The sequence below is a fragment of the Danio rerio genome, chromosome 23 (assembly GCF_052040795.2).
Source record: "Danio rerio strain M-AB ecotype USA chromosome 23, GRCz13ab, whole genome shotgun sequence".
In the NCBI taxonomy this organism is placed as follows: domain Eukaryota; kingdom Metazoa; phylum Chordata; class Actinopteri; order Cypriniformes; family Danionidae; genus Danio; species Danio rerio.
Genome location: NC_141043.1, coordinates 26,682,535 through 26,706,985, shown reverse-complemented (window position 1 = coordinate 26,706,985; position 24,451 = coordinate 26,682,535). Strand labels below are relative to the sequence as shown.

The following is a 24,451-nucleotide window of genomic DNA, read 5'->3' as shown; positions in this document are numbered from 1 at the left end:
CTCTCACTGTTTTCTTCTTTCCGGGTGCTTTCTTTTAGCAATGCTAAAAATATTGCTGTATAAAACACACACATTATTGTCACTGTCATTTTTAAAACTATTTCTTAATATCTAGTAATAATTATAATAATAACAGTTCCTTACATTTATATAGTGCTTTTCTGGACACTTTACACAATGGGGGGAATCTCCTCATCCACCACCAGTGTGCAGCACCCTCCTGGATGACGCGACTGCAGCCATACTGCACCAGCCGCACACCACACCAGCTGATTGGTGGAGAGAAGACAGAGTGATGAAGCCAATTATGATATGGGGATGGTTAGGAGGCTATGATGAACAGAGGCCAGAGGGCAACTTTTGGCCAGGATGCCAGGATTAAACCCCTATTCTTTTTCAAACATCCTAGAATTTTTATCGACCACAGAGAGTCAGAACCTAGGTTTAAAGGTCTCATCTGATAGATGGCGCTCACTGAGCAGTATAGAGTCCCCGTCACTATACTATGGCGTTAGAACCCACACAGACCACAGGTTGGGCACCCCTTGCTGGTCTCATTAACACCACCTCCTGCAGCAACCTAGTTTTCCCATGTGGTTTCCCATCCAGGTACTGACCGGGCACAGCTCTGCTTAGCTTCAGTGGGCGACCAGAGAGTTGCAGAGAGCTACTGTAGCTGCATAAGTCTGATGTCCTAAAGCCCTAGATACATTAAAGTCATGAAATCTAAACTTTGATTTGCCATCTTTCAGATCTAAAACTAGACCATCAATATAAACAAATGTAATTCAAAGCAATCATCAATAAGAATTGTGTTGTGTACCTTATGATCAAATATGTCTCATTTTTCAATGGAGACTATAACTTTTGCATCTGTAAAAGTTAAACAACAATTGTTTTTACTGTAACTAATGTACGCAAGCCATTTTACCCCCTCTACACAAAGCTGCTGAACTCAAATGCTAAACAGACAAAATATCAATAATAATAATAATATGACAATCTGTGCAAGCTTCCTTCCTGTTCTCACTAAGAGTTTAACAAAACATCAGCACCGACGCGTAGCAAAAACATTTTCTAGTTAATTAAACTTCCTTCTGTAAGACAGCATCCTAAAGATTATATTGTTTCCTTTTCACAAGGAAAATGAACTGTAGTCTTATATTTTGTGTTTCAGTGTAACTACAAACTTGCAAAAAAAAAAGAATAACAGGAATAAAAATGATGCAGATCAAAAAAGGATAGATACTAATACATCCAAAACAGCAAAAGAGCACCATTACCTGCTGCTCCATGTCATCAAAGCACATTGTGACATGCTCTGGAGCTCACGTTTCCTATCCAATTCTTTCTTTACAAGCACTGTGCCAAATCTATCTGGCAACACACACCGGCTGGCGAAGCACCCTAAGACACCAAAGCGTTTGCAGATTCACTCAAGCAGATACAGTAAGCACTGACGCTAATGCCAAGCTTTCACATCCAAAGGCATTTAATCTGCCCCCTTTATCCCACTGTGCAGTCTAAATACCACTGCTTCAGGAATGACAGAATGCCACCGAGCAGTGTTTTTAGACACAAGCACTCAAGCACTTTGTAGGATGAGGACAGTTTATCTGTGTCATCCTTAATCATTTCACTGTCAGGCAGGGGATCGAAGCCTACGCATTAGGGATTAGTTTTTGATTGCCATCGATCCTTATTGAACCATCCATCCGTCAAAGTGTCTCTCTCTACATCACTGTAAGAAAACTCTACAGGGCACACAAGGGATAGGACCACTAACCTGTAACTTATCAGGCAACAAAACTCATGCACAAACACAGAAACACAAACACATATATATATACATACGCTGCATGTCATGTTTCACTAACTGTGACCTACAGTTATTGAGGAAGAGGAGTACAGCAAAGCCGAGCGTGGATGTGGCCAGCAGTATGAGACAGATGTTGCAAGGAATCATGAAGTATCGCACGACCAGCGACACTTTGTGCTGGTACATGCGGTCCCGCTCTGGGGGCGGCGTGGGGTACTGACAACTGGTCATACTCCACTCCGCGCCTTCCCTAAAGTACGCCAAGTTGGCAAGCGTTCCAAACAGACTCAGAGAAAAAGGGTAGACAAAAGAAATCCAAAAAGGGTTTCAGCTAAAACTCCGGTGATGCTTCTTATCGCAGTTCCTTCCTGAAAAACGTAGACGAATGCTTTCACCAGTCTCCAAGCAACGCATTTTGTTCCCAAATTACAGCCTCTCTGGTAGGGTACTGGTCCTAGAGTCCCTAACCTTCCGACAATCCCTCCATTTCTTTCCCAAGCATCGGTGATTTGTCATGAAAGGTTAGTGTGTAAGTTCTCTCAAGTGTGTTTGACAAAAGCTCCACTGGACCCCTGGCCTAGATTGGCAACTCGGACAAGTGAGTGCAAACAATCCCCACTGCACTTTGTACTTTAAATCCACAAGCGCAGATCTCCACAGCTTGGTGAATTAGTAATGAATTTGCTCTTTTTTTTTTAGAGATGCTTGTAATTTTTATGGCATAATGAATTCCCTTCATTCAGTACGTGCTGCCACCTGTCTGTGCCTGACAGTGGCGGGAAGATGCCAGGCTGCTCTTGTTGTGGCATGTGTCAGGATTCACTCCGGGTGTGGCTAGGCATCATGCTAGTCTTCTGTCCAGAGAAACACTCAGTTGCCCACAAGCTGGAATTGGAGTCATTAGGCTCACCCACACACACACAAACACAACATGCAAACTTTTGGACAGTGACCACTTTCCTAATCCTGCAGAGATCTGCAACACTTAGGCTCGTCTTCGGTTGTAAATGTTGAAACTTTTTCTCCCCCACCCCAAGACGAATCTTCTGAATGAATGAATAATTAGCCCACAGAGAGTCAGCAGCTGTCTTCGGCCAGCTCGACCATATGCCCTGCAGAGTGGAAGGGTCTTTTTTTTCCTAAACCCCCCTTCCTTCAACACAAGTCCTCTCAAAAAGTTGAAAGTTGAGGTGTCTGGTGAGCAGACTCTTCACCCCTGATGCTCCTGTCAGCGCAGACAAGCGCTCCCTGATACGGGCAGGCGGAAACAAGAAGGAACAGCTGAGATTGCCACGGTACGCGCAAAGAAAACTAGACAACTGCATAGGACAACGTTGTTAGTCCTCAATCCTTTTAGGTGATAATTCCCAAGACAAGACAAGCTCTCGACAAGTTGTTTGTTGCTTTGGAAAAAGTGTCTCTCTCGTTCTTATTTCTTTTTGTTGGAGTCATAAGACATTCAGAGCTCTTTCCCTCTCCATTTAGCTCTCACAAGCATCCGTTCCTTTGCTGATGTTCCTGCCCTTGTCCTGAGCTTAAATTCGGTCCAGCTGAGCCTCAGAGGAAGTGTTCACGGTCAGCCAAAACACACACTCTGATCGCCGCTATTCATGTCAGAAAATCCCCCAGGCAGCAGGTACTCTGTCAGCGCAAGCTTACATTCAGCCAGCGCTTCTTAGCCAAAGAGCCAGGGAGCGGCGCGCACAAATGAGTGGAGCCTGAGAGGAAAAAAAAGCAGAAAGAAGAAAACAAACTGCCCGATGACACTTGGTCCAGCTCTCCGTTACGTTAAACAATGCGTGAAGCGTGTTTTCTGCATCCTTACGGCACGGACGCTCATGACTCCCTCTCTCTGCCTCGAATGAAGAAGACAGTGAGAGGGGGAGTGGATGAGGGGCTGTCTCTAACAAAGGGTTGGGAGGGGTGAGAAGGGGGAGGCAGCGAGGCAGGGAGGGGGAGACAGGGTATAAAAGCTTTTGGGAATACTTGGGAGTGTTTTAAAGGGGGGGAGCTGGAATGACAGCGAAAACACAAAAGGGCAATTGGACCAAAAACATGTCAAACCTTCCGAGTTGATAGTGATTTAAAAGAGGGTAACCAACAATTGGGCTAAATTGTAATTGCAAACTCTGTGGTTTGAAAAGAAAAAGAAAAATGTAAGTAGATTCTGAAAGATTAAATTTTGGTTTTAGTAATTTAGAACAAACTCTGAATATATATGATGTTTGTGTGTGAAAAAATATATAATATCTATTTCAGTTTTAAATAGTACTATTATATTATTTTATATTATATAGTAAGTAGGAATGTCCTGATCAGAGTTTTTTGCCCACGAATCCGAGTCATTTAATTTTGAGTATCTACCGATACCGAAACCCCAACCAATACAATAGTACATAAAAAATAGAAGAGAAGAGTGAATAAACAAATCCAGGATGGTCCTAATTTTTTTATTTAATTCACCTTATTTTAACATTTTACAAAAACAGTGCACTTCTGTAAGGTAGCTTGAACAATCAAGTGATAAATAACATAAATTCTTCATTTTTACACTTTAGTGCAACAGTAAATTAAAAAAAAAAAATCTACTATAAAAACAAATAGCACCTTAACTTAAAATACGCAGCAGGCAAACCCAAGTTTACATATCTCACAGTTTGTTTTGGCAATGTTGTCATCATCAATTGTATAAAACCTCCAGAACGCAGACCTACTCGCGCTTTCCTCTTCAAGCTGCCTCCGTGTTCTACTTTGCTGCCATTTTACCAACAGCATATCTGCAACAAAGTGATTTCATGCCGCATGCGTTGCTGTTTCTGTGTGAAGTCAAGAAAGAGGTCTAACTAAATATATATATATTATTATTATTATTATTATTATTATTATTATTAATATTTTTAATTTTTATTTTATGTTTTGTGTGTGTGTGTGTGTTTATATTCAAGTCCTGATCCGGTAATGTCCAATTCTGATCGAGTCTAAAACCGTATGATTGGGCCTGATTTCCGATCACACTCTTGGATCTGGACATCCCTAATAGTAAGTAAATAGTTTAATATATATTATTATATAATTGCTGCTGCATATATAACAGTAATTGACAATGCCACAATAAGAAGCAACAGGCAAAAACATCGTCAATAAAAAAATAAACTCTAATCTTCTCGTGACACCGTGCCATGCTTTTATTCATCTGTCATACTGTGAAAAATAAAAGCAGAAACAAGCTAATGTGAATATTCAGTAGAACTGAAAATGAATCTACTGGCAGAAGATCAGTGGGAAATGTGTTTTTAATCCATAGCATTATTTCACTAGGTTTCTCGCCTATGAATGTTTATTTTATGATCTAAGCCACATAATGAGGTCAACAGCACAGAGAGCTAATACTTCTTTTTAAAACCCCCCACCTTCAATACTGACTGGCATATACACAATGGATGTTCATCTTCACAAAGAAGCCAGTACATATTATCAATTATTTATACGCTCTGTTTCTTAACCCACCCCTCGCTGGATACCCATCATGCGAACAGACACACACATTTTTACGAAGGTTATCCTTCGTTCTGCATCATGAGCCATTTATCTCTTTGGACACAGCCTTTCTGTGACTTTGGGGGGCCCCGTGAGATTTAGCCCCTGATGTACATAGCAGAAAAAACGGGGTCATTCGGGCCTCCAGCACAGGGCTCTAGGTTCAATCACCAGCTGTGGTGTTGCACCCCAAAACACCACCCACACACCCCCAGGGTCATTAATCTCCCTATACACTGACACTTAAACTAAGAAATACATTTAGTACAGACAAGAGGGCATCTAGTGACTTTCAAAAAAGCTACAATGCCCTAAAACACCCAACAAACAATAAGGGAACAGAAGAGGGCGCCACATCCGGCCGATTCTACACACCCTCATGTCATGACTCGAATAAGACCTAATTTGACTTCAAAGCGCTCTGTAATGCATCTTTAATGTGCATGCTATCTCAGAAGGTTAACATCTCTCTCAGTGTGCTTTCTCAGCTGGCAACTTCCATTAAGAAACAACCACAAACTCTCTGCACTTCCCGCACTTGCATGACGAGCAGCCTCAAGGCTTTTCATCAGCTTCTGCTAGCTCCTTCTGCTATATTTCTGATATGATGTATATTTTCAACATTAAAGGGATAGAACTAAAGCATGGTACTGTGTACTACATCTGTTGAAAAACATAAAAAGGACAATATATCTGTCCATCATCCATCCATCTACAGGTGCGTTTATCTATTCCTCCTTTCCATCCACCCATTTAGCATTTAATCATTAGCATCCATGATTCAACCGGTCATCCATCTATCTATCCATCCATCCATCCATCCATCCATCTATCTATCTACAGTATAATTATTTTTGACTATCCATTCACCTGGTTAGAAATGTATGCATCTACGTCCATAAATCTACGAATTACCTTTATATCCATCTATGTAACCATTTATCTACCTATCTATCTATCTATCTATCTATCTATCTATCTATCTATCTATCTATCTATCTATCTATCTATCTATCTATCTATCTATCTATCTATCTATCTATCTGTCTATCTATCTATCTATCTATCTATCTATCTATCTATCTATCTATCTATCTATCTATCTATCTATCTATCTATCTATCTATCTATCTATATCTATCTATCTATCTATCTATCTATCTGTCTAAATATCTGTTTTGCATTAATGCATCTACATCCATAAATCTATGGATCAACCATCTACCCATCCATCCATTTATCCGTCAATCTATCCATACATATAAATTTCTTTTAAATTTTCTTATTTTCTTCCCATCCACCCATCCACTGTGTATTTATTCATCTATGTTCAGAAATCCATGAATCAACCATCTACCATCCATCCATCCATCCATCCATCCATCCAACCATCTATCCATCTATCTGTCTATTCATCCATCCATCTGGTAATTGGATTTATTAATCCCACTCGTCCATCCATCCATCCATCCATCCATCCATCCATCCATCCATCCATCCATCCATCCATCCATCCATCCATCCATCCATCCATCCATCCATCCATCCATCCATCCATCCATCCATCAATTTATATTTGTTAGTTGTTCTGTCTTTCCATCCATACATTTATATTTAGTGATTTAGCATACACACAATTTCCTTTTATCCATCAAGGTCTATAAGTCTTTCCATCCATTATTTTAACCAAACATTCACCTATCCGCCCATCTGAGCATTCATCTCTTCATCCATTTAACCATTCATCTATCCCTCTGCCCACGGGATTTTCTTCTTCAATTATGTACCAATCCATCAGAATTACACAATTGATCCACCAATAGAGAGAGAGAGAAAAAAATCTTATACATGAAGCTTCCTTCACAGCAGCTGGTTGATTTTCTTATGGTATGTAGTAAATAGGCTGTGATTAAAAGCTAAAAACAAGCAGCTGAAAACATGTCATAAAAAAAAGAAAACACAGACAGAAGATAGAGACAGAAGTGAAGACTGCCAGCAGGCTCTGTGTAAGAATGAGCAAACTGCACCTCCGGCCTGATCTGATCTGGAATCCCACAGATGGAACCTCCTTACTCCACCAATCCTGTCACACGGCTTGCAAGAATAGGAAGAGACACCACCCCACCAAAGCAAAAAAAAAAAAGTGGAAAAATGGGGATTTTTCCTTCGTGCTGTCTCCTAGAGCGCCGATGTAACAGTAACAGAGACATTCCCCATGGGAAATGACATCAGCGTAATTTAACGTGAGAACACATCTGCCTGCTGCTCGCTGAGGCACACCGCCTGTCCACAATGCATCCAGGTGTGAGCTTCACACAGATGAAGCTGTTCGATTGATATCTACAGTCCATTTCTACAGACTATGCTACCCAAAAACCATATGGTGAGATTCCAAACCCGATTTCCACAAAATGTTAATCAATCCAGTAGCTTTTGTGGGCAATTTGAGTTTTGAGACTGTTCCTCGTATGTTTTTTTTTTTCCCTTTTCCTCCAGCCCATGGGTTTCGTCTGACAGATGTCCAAATCAAATCATTGTCAATCGGCCAGATTCAAACTGTCCATTTCTTCTGCTCTGCTATGACTGATCCTAGTCCAAACAAATCTGACGAAACGGATGGATAGCTATTGTTTAATGTCTACATTTGCCTCAGCTGCAGTTTTAAATACCTTTATGAAAAATGGTAGCAATTAGTGCTGGGCGACTCGACGGCGTGTACCATGTGACTGTGTAAATGTGTCAACCAAATGGGAATGTAGTACACTGTTGTTTCATAATTGCATCAAATCAGGCTTATCCAGTCACATATATTTTGCATTACTGTTTTTGAATTGTTTATTTAATTTGAGTGCTGTATAATAAAAAATACTGATGATAATAATTAACTTTGACTCAAACACCATGATCATTCAAAATAAAATAAAAAATAAATAAAAAATTAAATTAAATTAAATTAAATTAAATTAAATTAAATTAAATTAAATTAAATAATTACGTAAAAAAATAATAATTGATTCATCCACTCATTTTTTTTGGGCTTAGTCCCTTTATTTATCAAAGGTCGCCCCAGCGGAATGAACCACCAACATATCCAGCATATCTTTTTTTTTCGCAGCTGATGCCCTTTCAGCCACAACCCAGTACTGGTAAACACACATACACTCTCACATTGACACACATAAGGTCACACACTATGGCCAGTTTAAATTATTCAATTTATCTACAGCATACCTTTGGACTATAGGGAAAACCAGATCACTTGGAGGAAACAAAATAAAATTTAAAAAAATAATAAAAAAATAAAATAAAATAAATAAAATAAAATAAAATAAAATAAAATAACTCTCAGTACTGGGATGTGGCTGGAAGGGCATTCGCTGCGTAAAACATGTCAAAATAGTTGGCGGTTCATTTTGCTGTGGCGATCCCTAATGAATAAGGGACTAAGTCAAAATGAATAAAAATAAAATAAAATTAAAATAAATAAAAATGTATTTAATTTAATTAAATAACTCCCAGTACTGAATGAAAATAAAATATAAAATAATAAATGTAAAAACATTAAATAAAAAATTAAGTAAATTAAATTAAATAACTGTGCAGTGCATAATGAAATAAAATAAAATAAAATAAAAAATTTATTAAAGTAAATTAAATTAAATAACTCCCGGTACAGAGTGAAATAAAATAAAATAAATAAGAATAAATCCCAGTACTGAGTTGAGAAATCATAATCACTTAGTAAAGTGTTCTATAAAATAGCTTTGACTCTAATAAAATTATAATTCATATAGTCGTAATCATATATTTAGATGCAAATAAAATACATTTATTATACAGTATAACAAACTAATAAATAAACAATATACAAATTCTGTACTAATTTGTGCAAATAAATGACAAATGATTCATATCAACTTCAAATGCTTTGTGCAAATGCAGTCGTCATTTATGCACAGTTTGAAAAATAAGATCAATGGTGTTTCTTTCTTATAATGTTTTATGACTATTTTGGTACTTGAATAATTCAATAGCAGTTCTGCTCCATAAATGCGAATTTTGAATCAGATTTTTATCTGTTTGCACAGTGCAAGAGTCTGTTCCACTCTAGTTCCCTGCTATCTACATTGTAGAGGTCACTGGAGAGGTCTCTCTATCTCTCTATCTATTCTGTCTGTGTCTATGTGTGTGTGTATGTGTGTGTCCTCGGTACAATCCACTAAAGACCATGGCAGATAAAACACAATTACCCTAATCCTTCTTTCCTTACCCAGTCCTCACCCTAATACCTATTAGTCGATGTGTGCTCAGCGTACATCACATATTGATTTTGGTTGAGGAAACCCACCACCACTCAGGTTAAGTGCTTTAGGACTGATGAAAACCAGCATCGCATAAATCCAGCCTTCTCCTATATATCAGAGTGAGAGCAAATAAATCATTCTAGAAGAAGATTTTATTACTCAGACCTTGCTTTTTCATTGCTCAGGAAAGTTAATTAGGTTCCTCAGTTATGCTGTCTACTGATGCATAATATATTGAAATCATGGCGGTTATTACTGACAGATATCATTGATTTTTATTTATTTAAAGGTTTCAGTCAGTATTGCATATTTGTTTATTTTTACACTTCATTTAACACTCACTCTGTGTTGTTTTATTATTAGTTCCGTTATCATTTAATATGTCAGGCTAGTTTATATATAAAACATTTATAAGTGTTCAACATGTCAGGATTTTTCCTGTTAAATATTTATCTAAGGGAGCTGTTGACATGAAATTGAGGGGGTTTTTTTAAACCCAAAAAACACAAACATACAAGTGAAAATAAACAATCAGGAATAAAGTCTGTTATGTGTAATAACAATGGAATGACATAAGGACTACTGATTTGTATTAAATACTTTTTTTATAAATGAAGGCTTCAAGACGCTTCTATGGAAAATGGAGTCGTATACATTGTTCAGATGTGATTATTTTCAGGTTAGATTCAGATCAGATGTTTGTCTGAGCCATTCTAGCAGCTTTATTTTCTTTTCTGACTGTGTTTGGGATCATTATCTTGCTGAAAACTCCACCATTGATTTTCATTAATGTATGTGTTGGGACTAAAGCCACTATTGTAATTTTTTCACTGACGTGTGACGAGGGTTGCTTTCTATCAACTGAAATATTTTGGCAGATGTGTGGACTCTCCAAGCCTTTTTACACCTCCTTTTCTTTATGTGTTCAATACTTTTTCCCTGTGTCATTTCATTTAATTATGCATAGCTTCATTTATAAACTTAATTTATAAAGGGCATCCACTGAATAAAACATATGCTGGATGTTGTATATATATATATATATATATATATATATATATATATATATATATATATATATATATATATATATATATATATATGTATATTATATATATATATATTTGTGTGTGTGTATGTGTGTGATTACTTCGGTTATTACGGACATCTGGTGACAACAGTCAAGTCAAAAGTACTTTTAGAAATATGTTTACTGAAAAAAACTGTGACTTATTTTACCTGCTGCATATTATCTTTTATATGTTCATAAGCAACATAGGTTCATTCTGAAAACGTAGCCCTATATACGTTTCTGGAGATAATGAATCATGTAGCCAGATGTATGACTACATTTTGTCTTTAAAACGAATGCTACAGGGCGTATGATGCCGTTCCTTTTCGTGTTTATAAGCTGATCACTTGCCTCTGTAAGGACGGAGTTTCCCACTGGACTTTTCCACTGTTACCAGTTTGTCCAGTAGCTCACCATGTACATCGGTGGACTTGAGAAGCTGAGAGGAGCTGACCACAATGACAAGGTTCTGATGTCTGGTGAAGAACGGTTCAAGAAAGCGGGTAAGACAAAAACAGAAGCCAAAAAAATAAATAAACAAGTAAATAACAGTGAGAATGTGGTAAAATTTGAAAACGTGGTCAAAATCTGCCTTTTGTTTACATTGTTTTTTAAAACTGTCGGTTGGGTTTAGGAAAGTCGGTGGGCGGATAAATCGGTGCTTTCGAAAACACTATTGGTTGGGTTTAGGGAAGGAGTAGGGTGGGTCAGTCGGTTGGTAAGTTAGTTAGTCAGTCAGTCAGTCGATCGACAGCGGCCTCTGGTAGATTTGCGAATGGCAACGAGATCTCAAAAAGAGTACACAGTGGCCTATGGTGTATTTGCAAAAACAAAAACTGCAAAAAAACATAGCTCCTGGGACATATTTGGCACTCTCCAGAAATACATGTAATGGTACGTATTCAGAATGAGCCTAGGTTGTTAATAACCATATATTTATTCATTATTTACAACCACACATTCATTCATTTTCTTTTCAGTTTAATCCCTTTATTAATCTGGGGTCGTCAGAGTAGAATGAACCGCCAACTTATCCAGCATTTGTTTTATGCAGCGGGCGCCCTTCCAGCCACAAACCAACACTGGGAAACACCCATACACACTCTTTTTTATACAGAAACACTATGGCCGATTTCATTCATTTTCTTGTCGGCTTATTCCCTTTATTAATCCGGGGTCGCCAAAGCGGAATGAACCGCCAACTTATCCAGCACGTTTTTACGCAGCGCATGCCCTTCTAGCAGCAACCCATCTCTGGGAAACATCCACACACACTCATTCACACACACACACTCATACTCTATGGAAAATTTAGCCTATCCTACTCACCTGTACCGCATGTCTTTGAACTGTGGGGGAAACCGGAGCACCCGGAGGAAACCCACGCGAACGCAGGGAGAACATGCAAACTCCACACAGAACCGCCAACTGAGCTGAGGTTCGAACCAGCAACCCAGCAACCTTCTTGCTGTGAGGCGACAGCACTAACTACTGCGCTACTGCGTCTTTGGACTATGGGGGAAACCGGAGCACCAGGAGGAAACCAACGTAAACATAGGGAAAACATACAAACTCCACACAGAAATGCCAACTGATTCAACCAGGGCTCGAACCAGCGACCTTCTTGCTGTGAAACAATTGTGCTACCCACTGTGCCACCATGACGCCCCATATTAACCACAATAAATAAATGACTTATTAAATAAATGAGCAAATAAATATTACAATTCTATACAGAAAAATCATTTATATTCAAGTTCGTATAAGTCCACAAAATGTACATTTTAATTAGAAATTAATAAATACTATAAAAAGGATACAATACAAAAAAAGTACACAAAAAGTACACAAAATGCTAAAAAAAGAGATCAAGTTGAAATCTCAGACTGTACTATTCTACTAAATCTATGCCCAGTTTAAAACAACACTGACATCTCTGTAGAAAGTCAAGAAAACACAAATTTGAAAACACTTTATATCCGACTCATGAGAAAAATGAGAGAAACAGCCTGAGGCCAGTTTGCGCTTCATTTAATCTCACCACCATCTAAAAGAAGAAATGAAAATGCAGAAGCTCCAGCATGCACTCTACATATCTCCGTACTCCCAAACCAGCTTCCCTCCCTGCCACCAAACCACCTGCCCGAGCAAAGACGCACGAGCCAGCCGGATTCCTCTCCCACAGCTGGATGTTGGGCTCTGGGTGGAGCGAGCTCATTACCCTCCCGCTCAGACGGCTCCTCGCTCCGGGACCAAGCTGTTGAGCGCAGCTGCCCCGGGCTGAGAGCCGGCGCTCCCGAAACACGTACTTCCTAATGGAGAACAACTAACCAGCAACAGCATTTAAAGCCACTCATTCATCAGCATGCTGTTTTGCCTCTCATCACGGTAACTACAATAATGATTGCAGCATTTAATACTTGCCATGCTTCAGCTCCCTACTTTTTTATTTCCCTCGATGCCTTTCCTAATGGTCCTTATGGGGGCAATTGAGCTGGAAGTGTGGTAGGGGTTTTGTGAAGCGTTGTGCCAGCCTAGAGTCACTATACTGTGTTTTTGGAGACTTGTTTGACTTTGGCTGTGTTTGACACTGGGCTTCATGGGAGCTGGCAAGCATGACAGACAGGGACTGTGTGATTGAACTCGCAGGTAATGCAGGTGGCAGCGGCAGCTGTGGATCCAGTCTTGAGGACTATGGCAAGCTTCGTCTAAACAGAGCAACAATACAAGAGGGGATTTGTGCAGAGGTTGGATGTGTTTATTGGTTGTGTATTGTGCATTCTGTGCATTCTGAAATATATACAGCTATCAACATCAACAGTACATAGAGTATACGGTACTCAACAGTTTTAATAACTCATCTCTAATAACTGCTTTCTTTTATCTGTGCCATGATGACAGTAAATCATTTTTTACTAGATATTTTTCAAGACACTTCTATGCAGCTTAAAGTGACATTTAAAGGCTTAACTAGGTTAATTAGGTTAACTAGGCAGGTTAGGGTAATTAAGAATGTTATTGTATAATGATGGTTTGTTCTGTAGACCATCAGAAAAAAAGTTAGCTTAAATGGGCGAATAATTTTGTCTTTAAAATGGTGTTTAAAAAATTAAAAACTGCTTTTATTCTAGCCGAAATAACAAAATAATACAAAACAAAAAAATATTATCAGACATACTGTGAAAATTTCCTTGCTCTGTTAAACATCATTTGAAAAATATTTAAAATATTTTTTAAAAATACAAAGGAGGGGCTAATAATTCTGACTTCAACTATATATATATATATATATATATATATATATATATATATATATATATATATATATATATATATATATATATATATATATTAGGGGGTCAGAAGTAATTGTTTCTTAAAAGCACCTTAATGAGGCGTGGACAATTAATAGATCATCTCCAGTTATTACGTACTGACATCATTTATCTCACAGAATTCTATTTGAACAAGGTGAGGGCGAGTAATTAAAAAACTCCTACTACTTAAAAAGCAGACAACTGGGCACAATTCACTGCATGTGAGTTTGCTGTACAGTGTTTCACTGACACTGAAGTACAGCAGAACCAGGAGACCCTATTTCATTGCCAGAGAAAAAATTAAAGTGCTCTCTCTCTCTCTCTCTCTCTCTCTCTCTCTCTCTCTCTCTCTCTCTCTCTTTCTCTCTCTCTCTCTCTCACTTTGGAACTTCGAACTGCTGGCAAGTTTGAAAGGTAACTATTCTTCTCCTCTATTGCTATTAAAGCGATACTTTTGGATTCTGAAACAATTGTGTCTGTAAAGCAAGTTTTCTCCATGGCGTCTATCATGGATGATTTATTTCAAGAACTCTTGTGTTGTAAATAAAATAAAAAAACGAACAAAAAAGCATTGTGAATGCACCATGATGCATTGAAATATCGAAATAAACCGTATCGATGACATGATAATTGTACCTGAACTTAAACATTAGAGCAGTGAAGTTTCACACACCTAATATATATATATATATATATATATATATATAGTTTTCTTATTTCTTTCTTAAATATATTCACTTGAAAGCTCAACTGTCACTATTTGTCTCTTGCTAAAAAGACCTGAGATGATCCAGTTGACAGCCACTATCCTTCATTGCTCTCTAGAGAACAGATGACCACTTCTGGAGATACAAATCCTGTTAGAGCCAGACAGATAAGCCAGAGTGGGTATTAAACACACACATACAATAAAACCATTTAGCTTTATCATCATTAAAGCATTTCAACATATGAAAACCAAAAATAATGGCATGCTGTTCCAAGTTTGGCTCTATACGAACTCTTTCACTAACATCTGTCTGTTGATCAGTTTTATCTCAGAAACTTCTGGTGCTCCTCCACAGTGCATTTATCTACGAATCCACGCTTGAGACAAAGCTTGTTTTCAGTTCATCCCTCCACTATCAATAGCAGCACAGATTCGCCTCACACAATTAACCTCTGCAGAATAGAGGCCAAATTCAGCCTGTTTTCCATCTACCTATAAATTAAGCAGAGGTGGAGAGGATGCAGTGATTGGATGACATGCAGAGCATCCCATTTTAGATCCGCAAACACACCGGAGGACCAAATGGAAATTGTTTCGCATACAGTACAGACAAAACCCAGCTGCTCCTAAACATTTTCCAATGAATCAACCACTGCAAAGCAGCAAGTGCTCAGGGAGCAAAGGGAGAGGTTCTTCAACCCATCTGGACATTTTTCATACTTCTACAGCTTATTATGATTGTATATTACTGCGCACACACATACATAAACATCCACATACACACTTAAGCAATGAGCAATCTGTTCTCGGAAGCATTTCGAAAAAAAAGTTTTAGGTCTAAGAAACATCAATCTGATACGTTAGAAAAATATTTCACAGTCTGCTTTTATGATTTACTCATGGAGTCCTAACAAGCATGAGCAAAATATCAAAATCATGCTATGCAGAGACGGGCTATTATGAAGTATTACCATTAAGGCATCTGAATAATACTATATAACCTTCACGGCTCATGTTCGGCCATTATATAGCACCGTTTCGAATACACTGTGCAAAAATATGCACAAAAACGAAGCTTTTTTCCTTATCAGTTCTGACAGTGACAAGCTATTATGCGCAGGGACCGTTTCATTTGCATTTACAGTAATGAACTCTTTCTCTTCAACCCTTTCGTTCTTCCGTCTTTCGGCTCGTTCTCCGGATCGTCTTGGAGGGCAGAAGGGAATCTTAATTGGCATACATCCTCATTTCTCACAAGCCATCCGAGGAGAGAAAAAAAGGAGCTTCAATTATTTATATTTCAAATCAAGAGCCCTCCGAAACCAGCTTCCACAAAACAGCCTTTTCATCCCTTCTCACATCAATCAGACAGATTTCAGAGGAACTGTCAAATGCGGGAGAAGCTTTATGCAGCTGTGTATCTGCAATCAGGGGCTGTGTGTATGAGAAGACAGGACAGAATTGTGTTGTTGTTTTTTGAGTATTGAGCCTCCTGTTGATTCATTGGCGGCAACAGGGCCTTGTGCACACTAGCAGTTGGAGCTCATGAGGTTGTCCTTACACAGGTGTTCCAGAGACACATGAAACACACCTGTGCCATCAGCTTAAGCAACCTGCCAGCAGTTAGAAAGAACAAACGTGGGAAGACTAAATTTTTAATACAGTTTTTTTTTTGGTTTAATACGCAATTTTTTGGTAATTTATAACAGAATTGTGGTTGAGTTGGTGTGGGGTTGTGGGTGGTGTATGGTGTGCAAGATGTGAAGAGCGGGGAGCGGATATGAAGATGGTTGTGCGTTGGGTTCGGTGCACATGGGGACTAAACCAAAAAGCTAGCTGGACTGTACCAAAAAGTTGAAGAGCGGGGTGTTAAGGGGAGAGGGAGGGGGGGTGGGGGGGTTAGTATGTGCTCCTTCAAGTTGGTTTACAGTTGTTGTGTAAAATTAGGGTTGGAGCTAAATTCTCCATAAAGGTAGATCTAGGAACAGGATTGAGCAACGCGGGTAATAGTATAGCCTACAAACAGTCTTTCACTCATGGTAATGAGTTATAGTAAAATGAATATACAAAGGTGATTTATGGATGTCAATCAGGTAACACTAAAGCCCAATTCCAATCATATTTTTGGACCCCTACCCTTCCCCTTTAAACAGTTTGTGAAAGGGAAAGGGCTTTAAAATTTACCCTTAAGAAATGGGACAGCACTACAACACCTGCACCAACATCATATGTCATCGCAATCTCTTGCTTCATATGAGATCCACAATCATGACTGCTGTAGGTATTCCAGTTGCGTTATTTTTTGGTATTTATCTTCAGGAAATCACTGAAGGCATTGATATCATGTTACCCTAACAGTATAATGTGTCAATAAGCTCGTAACTGTGCTCCTTCATTTATACTGTAGCCATATTAATCTATGTAAACACAAAAAAACAACATTAACATTATACCAGACACTGTAAAAAGGTCATTCACAGCCACTAAACTTTTCTCACAGGGTATTCGAGTGCCATCAAGTGACAGAATGTTGTGGGACCACTATGCAGTAGTTATTATTATGGATTATAGATATTTTAGGAGTTTTCTTTAAAAGCATGATTGGAAAACATGAACGCGGTTATGATTGTTTTGAAACACATGCTTGTTTGTTGTAACAATTCGTAATAATTACAACAAAAAAATACTAATATGTGCATCTCTTGACTTCCTTGTGCAGCTGTAGTTGTACATGGTGTATTCTGGGAAATTTTCTAACCCCTTGGTTTCGAGTGTGGTCCTGAAAAATCTCAGTTTCAAGGGGTATATAGCCCTGTCCCTTAGCCCTACATCCAGAGTCATGGTCATAAAACAGGCAAGTGGTCAGAAGGCAGGCAGCAAGCAATGTAAACAAACAAAACAAAGCGAGGATCAGAAACGAGGCAAGGCAAAAGGTGTCGTAATGTTTATAAAACAAGACTCAGCAAAGATATGAGTGTGTACACTGTATTTAGGGTCCATGGAATCCGTACTTGACAATCCTCACATTCTGGCTGTGAGAGTGTGCAATCAGCCGAACCTGGAAGAGGTGCGTACAAGCGGTGCATGACTAGATCTTGTAGTCCATATAATGCCGGATTAGAATTTCTTTGGCTATCTGTGTGACAATAATATAATATAATATAATATAATATAATATAATATAATATAATATAATATAATATAATATAATATAATATAATATAATATAATATAATTCCTTTTATTTGTATTATTAATTATGTACTTATGTGTATTTGCTTGCCACTGTATTACCTTTTTAGTTCCAAAAATGCTCTGAACCATGACTTCAAAACCCAAAGTACATACATTGTTACACTTCTACAAAATAGATTCTCTCACCTTAATACTATCTACCTCCTCTCATCTTTTCAAGAACTCGAAAAAGGGTAACTACAGCTACTTGTAAAGTTTTTTTTGGATTGAAAAAAAAAAAAACACTTAGTGGCAGCCAGTTGATAAAAGCCTTGAATGTTAAATGAATCCGCTTTGACCGTTGTGTGCATTTCTCCCACTTTTAATTCTCCACTTTGCAAAACACAACAGACTCAATCATCTGAGAAAAAGATCCACTATAAAAGAGAGAGAGAGAGGGAGACAAAATACACCCACACAGCTGCTTTCTGGACGAGTACGGCAATGATTGCTGTGCGTTTAAACATAACAGATGCCTCATCCATTATTCACCTGCAAACCAACAAAGAGCAGCCACAATAACAAGCGAGGACGAAGAATTTCCCTCCAAGATTCTTTCCAGACCCTGAGGAAAGAGGCAGATAGTGAGGGAAGACAAGGAGGAGAGATTGTAACAGAGAAAAAATAACAATGCTGAACGTCTAGCGTGGACATGACCTTAGATTTGGCCAATGCAAACATTCGCTCTGCATGTAATCAGTAAACGTAAGCACGCTGCCAGAGAAACAAAACTGAAGAAAAAACATTTTGCGATGGGAAGAAAATAAAGGTACTTTCACACTGCAATTCTGAATTTTAGTGTGCTTAATTAAACTTTATCTGTCATGTTCGAACCAGTCGTCAATGAGTCATTTAAAATAGTTTGTAAGACAATCTAACTGAATTAAAAACACTTAATTAATACCAATAGATAGATTTAAAACTACATTATATCCTGACATTATTGTTCTGTGGGTTTGTTGCTGATTTCTTCACAAGTCTCTTTCTAACACACAAACAGGCTACACTGGACTAAAATGATGTGACCTTGTTGCTTATACATGATTCATTATCAAAACACTGTTTACAAAGTATGTCATTAAATCTTATTCATTCCTTTAATTCAGTTACTTGACCACTCATGCTAGCGCAATTACCGTTCACTTGCCAGTTGCCCCCTCAAAGAACTCACTATACCCGATAAGTGGACAAACATTAAAGGGATTATTTAATCAGAAATTAATTTAAGAACCCTCCACTTTTTCCAAATTTGATTCTTGACTTTCTGTTGAACACTACAGATGGTCATTTGAAGAATTCTGGAAACTAGCCATTGAGTTCAATAGTATTTATTTATATAACTATGGGTGTCACAACCCAGGCTCATTGTGGAAACGTAGCCCGCGGACGTTTCTGCGGACTGCGAGATACGTCCCGGGAGGTACGTATTCGAGCGGTTTTTGTTTTTGCGGATCCGCGAGAGGCCGCTGTGCGTGCTTTTTCGCGTCTTGGGCGCCTCTCAGGAGCGCGCGCCGTTCGCGCCCCTTCCCTAAGCCCAACCAAAAAAAAAAAGAAAAGTCCTCGACGGATTTTTTACCACGTTTTTACATTTTACCACATTTCCCCCTGTTATTATTTGTTTACTTTATTTTTTAGATCCTGTTTTTGTCTTAACCACTTTCTGGAACTGTTCTTCACCAGACTCAAAAGCTGTTATCAAGGTGAACTAAGAATTAGAAAAATCTGCCACTTACATAGTAGAAAACGCCAAAAAATACTATGGAAGTCAATTTTACCAAAATTCTTCAGTATATCTTCTGTCGTGTTCAACAGAAGAAACCCAAAACGCGTTGGAACAAATAAAGGAAGGGTAAATTATTGCAGAAATAACATTTTTGGGTGAACAAACCCATTATTGCAGGGGTACCCAAACCCAGTGTCCTGCATTGTTTAGTTCCAACCCCACATTTGACACATTTGAGCTAGCTAATCAAGTTCCTAGTAGACTTGCTGGAAACATCCTGACAGGTTTGTTAAAGCAAGCTGGAGCTAAAATCTAAAAATAAAAGTAATCCAAAACTAATAACAACCCAAAAATTAACCAAACATGTTAATAATGTGAATAAAGCGAAATAAGATCATAATGTGAAAAAGACCAGACAGCGAAAGTCTGTTTTAGCCCAAGTAATCAAACTGAGTGTGAAAGAAGCAACAGTAGGCTAACCTCATCATGCAGACGTGCGAGGACTCAACAAACCAAGCGACTGCTAAGCTCTGCCTTACGCCAATGCTCTGCAACAGCTTCCTTTTTAGAGAGCGTGTCCGTCCCGTCACCATTCTGATGAAAAACCAGCCTCACTTTGAGCAAGCAAATCAATTTTGCCTTCTCTGACCCATCCTACGTGTTCACAGGTCTGTGCTTACGACTAAGGCATAAAGTGCATCTTCCTTCAACCGAAGCCTCTGTGTTTTAATGAGCAGCCCAGGGGCCATGGGTCAGACTCACAGACATCCATTCAACAACAGAGCTGCACATTAGGGACCGGAATTAGCTTATTGTTTGCATTGTACCTGTAAAAATTCACACCACAATAAGAATTAATATTCCCATGGTAATTACGATAAAACCTAGAGTTTGAAATCTGCCTATAGAAATCTGAAACTGGTTTGGTCAATACTATAGAGAGCAATGAATAAATGTAGGCTACTACATGTGCGATATGGATTTGTAATGTAATATAATTTGTAATACAATATATTTCCACAGTTGCATGTTTGTTGAATGGTTTATTGACTTAAAGTTTGATCAGTTTAAAGGTTTCTATCTGCTACATATGTTGAGTTGATGTGCAAGGGCGCCCTCCATATTCCAGTATAAATGAAACACATATAACATTCTGTTGCTGTGTAAGAAACCGCTCACTCAATGAGTCATCCCTATACAGCAAATCATAGTTAAGTGGACTATACCAACAAAGAGGGAATGATAATGAGTTCACTAGTTTGGAGAGTGACGTACTGTAAATAGTGTAAGTCAGAGATCATTTTGGTCATGAACATTACTGCACTACCATTTAGTAAAATATCTTGTTGGCTTTATGAATTGAATGGGACTTTTCATCTCATTTATTGTATCATTTAATGGCAAAGATAACAAAAACATCTTGCTTGTCATGCTCATTATTTACATTTTAATTATATTTTAAAATACAAAAAAGCTAACAAATTACATTTATTGGTTATGTATGTACATATATATTATATAACATAAAATGTACTATTATTATCAATTAATTAAAACAATATAAGGAAATATGTAAAACAAGAACCTAAACAAGTGTATGAATACAGAACAATAGTTTGTTTGTTTTTTTCGCTGAGTCTTGAGGTAAACTTGGCTGGAATAAAATTTGCCTCCTCCAGTGTTCACATCAACCATGTTTCTTCTTTTTTTCATCTCATGGTCAGGCCTCTTCAAAAAGTTTAGATTGAATGTATACATAAATTCAGTGTTGATTGTGGGCAAAAGTAGTGAATAAAATAAGGTAATGAAGTCATTCCGTCTGACACCACAAAAAATGGGAGACAACCAATTATGTGCACCATACTGTATAGTGGATAGGAAGTGGCTTAGGACGTTTGGTTTTTGTCTGCTCAAATTTGCAGTTCTCTACGATGGACAACCAGTGTTCTCTAGCCTCCAGTGCCTAGACTGCAGTTCTCCACTAGAAGTTTGACCAGAGGAGAAATCGTCGTGCCTAACTGAGCATAGTTTCTCTTGAGACTTTTTCCTTCACTTTGTCAATTAGTGAAGTTTGTACCTCGCCACAGTCGCCACTTGCTTGCTTGGTTTGGGACTTGTGGAACTGCGCATCGATGGATTTGCTCTTCAGTGTTTGGACTTACTGAATTAAACCACACTGAACTGAACTGAACTGAAATGAACTGAACTGAACTAAACGGAACTTCAATTCTGAAACTGGACTGACACATTCAATGTACTAGAACTTCTATGTTTAGCTGCTTTGACACAATCTACATTGTAAAAGTGGTATAGAAATAAACATGAATTGAATTGCTTAAAACAAGACCACCCAATTTTATGTAAAAAAAAAATTTCTCTCTAAAAATACAGAATTTGTCTCTGAGTGGATACATTTTAATTATTTATTCATTCCTACATTTTCCTTTGACTTAGTCCTTTATTTAGCAGGGGTCACCACAGTGGAATGACCTGCCAACAATTCCAAAATATGTTTTATGCAGCATAAATGCCCTTCCAGCTGCAACACATACTGTATGAATTAACCTCATTGAGTTATCGCAATTAATACCAAAATATTTTGTGATTTAGTCCATATCAGTGGCTGAGAGACCTTAACATGCTGCAACTTAAGAAAACACACAACACACAACACAAACACATTAAACAACAACAATGCAAGCAAATTATTAAAACATGTTGCATTTTCTCAATATGCAAACAAATTACAAAAACGTAGGACCCAGAAATGTGACGGACGCCACTGTTCCGAGACTATTCCTTAGTGAAGTTATAGATCAGTGGGTGATCTTTGAAAGATGAGTTTTTTTTTTGTTTGTTTATTTTAACATCCTGCTTCCCCTGTCTTTTGTATTAGCCTAATTAACCATAACCTACATAGCCAGGTCTGTCATGTTTTAGGGTCTCCTTGTCACAGTCACCAGCAATCCAGCCTGTGCAGATCGATAACCGTCTACAAATCTGCTGGCAGACGGACTACAAGTTCCAGTCATGCAACACACACACACCGGTTCCTGATCCAGACTGATTACAAACTTACACAGCAGAAGCTGCTTAAGCACTCATTACATGGACTATTTATACAGCACTCACGCACACTCAGACATTGCTGAGTCTTGTTGTTAACTGTAACCACTACGAAGCATTTCTCCTTGCTTTACCGTGTTTGATCCTTTTGCTTCGATGACTGTTTGTTGATGCTAGCCGCCTGGAACCAACTCTTTGCCTGTTTTTGACTTCTCTTTTGGATTGACCACATAATACTGTTGAGCCTGTGAACGACCCTTGCCTGCCTGACCATTCCTTGTGTAATAAAGACTCTGCTATTGGATCTTCACCTCTGTTGTCACATTCGTATTGTTACACCCTGAAACATTTCCGTTTTGTTCCAAGCTATTTGAAAGTGTTGAAATGCAGCAAGTTTCCATAAATTGTTTGTGTTTTGAAAAAATGCAGCACCTTTATTAATTTGTTTGCGTTGTGTGGATGTGCATGTGTGCTATCAAACAGATTGAGATCTTTTCTCAATTTGTTGGCGTTTTCTTTGTAATTGCACATGTTTTCTCAAATTGCAGCACGTTAAGCTCTCTCGGCCACCGTAATATCCTCTCCTCTACCCTCGACAAATTACATCTGCCGCTTTCTCTCACATGATGACTTCATTACGTTTTCTGATTAGACGGAACATTGTGAACATGTGAACACAACCCTGTGGGATTGTGGATACTTCAGACCTCCTCCCCCTCATCTCTTGTGCATTGATGATCTATAAACCCCCCATTCTGAAAGTCATTCCTGTTCCTCCATTTGGCTATCTGACCCAATACCCGCACCCCCACCTCCCTCAGGAGGGTGCAGGGGTCATGTGACTCTCCTCACCAGGCAACAAATTGGCTCCATGTCCCGGTGTTCCGGAGGGCCGTTGCCATGTGACACTCTTCAAAAGATCCACTGTCACACACATGGAGAACAGGATGAGCTCATTCATTCAGAGGTTGTTTGTGACACTCAATCTCGGAGGCTCTGAGAAATGAAATTACATGTTTATGGCATGAAAGTCTTGTGTCCCAAAAAAAAAGAAAGCACAAAAAGAAGCCATATCGATTGACTGCACACTGAGGCAGATCATTAGGCTCATTATGGAGAGGTGATTTAGAGGTGTTTGAAAGGTTTGACTTTCCATCTTATACTCACTTCTTTGTCTGATATTTATACCACAGGAGTGTAAGATGTCTAACTATGAAGGCCTGTTTACACTGAGCACGATGTTGACACAAAAGCAATGTATCCCTAGGGACTCTTTCACACTGGTGGTGAATTTCATGTTCATTTTCTTTTAGGTCACGCATGTGAAGGAGATTTCTAGATGCTGTTGATAGCACTGGCCCCCAAGTGTGGAACACAGAAAACAAACAAAAAAACAATCTTCTAACCACAGTAAATACTACCTAAAATAATAAATATATATAAGGAAATGAAAATATTTGTAATTAATATATTCAAATATTCCTAATTATTTTTAAAGCTGAAGAATAGTTATTATAACATAATTATTAGTTTTATTTATTTATTTATTTATTTATTGGTTTTATTATTATTGATGTTGGCTTAATGTTAATAATAATAATAATGATTATCAGTATTATTATTATTAAAGATAAACAGACAACAACAACAACAACAACAACAATAATAAT

The 24,451-nt window shown here is 38.2% G+C and overlaps 1 protein-coding gene across 44 annotated transcripts in view; it reads right to left on the bottom strand.

Moving 5' to 3' along the window:
- Positions 1–24,451, bottom strand: part of agrn (agrin) — a 467,750-nt gene that overhangs the window by 253,768 nt on the left and 189,531 nt on the right. For 11 of the 44 annotated variants that reach the window (XM_087305970.1, XM_087305974.1, XM_087305979.1 and 8 more), the window contains exon 1: positions 1,888–3,682. In XM_087305970.1, coding sequence (XP_087162096.1) covers positions 1,888–2,050 — 163 coding nt within the window. In that variant the 5' untranslated portion in view covers positions 2,051–3,682. 44 annotated transcript variants of the gene reach the window in all.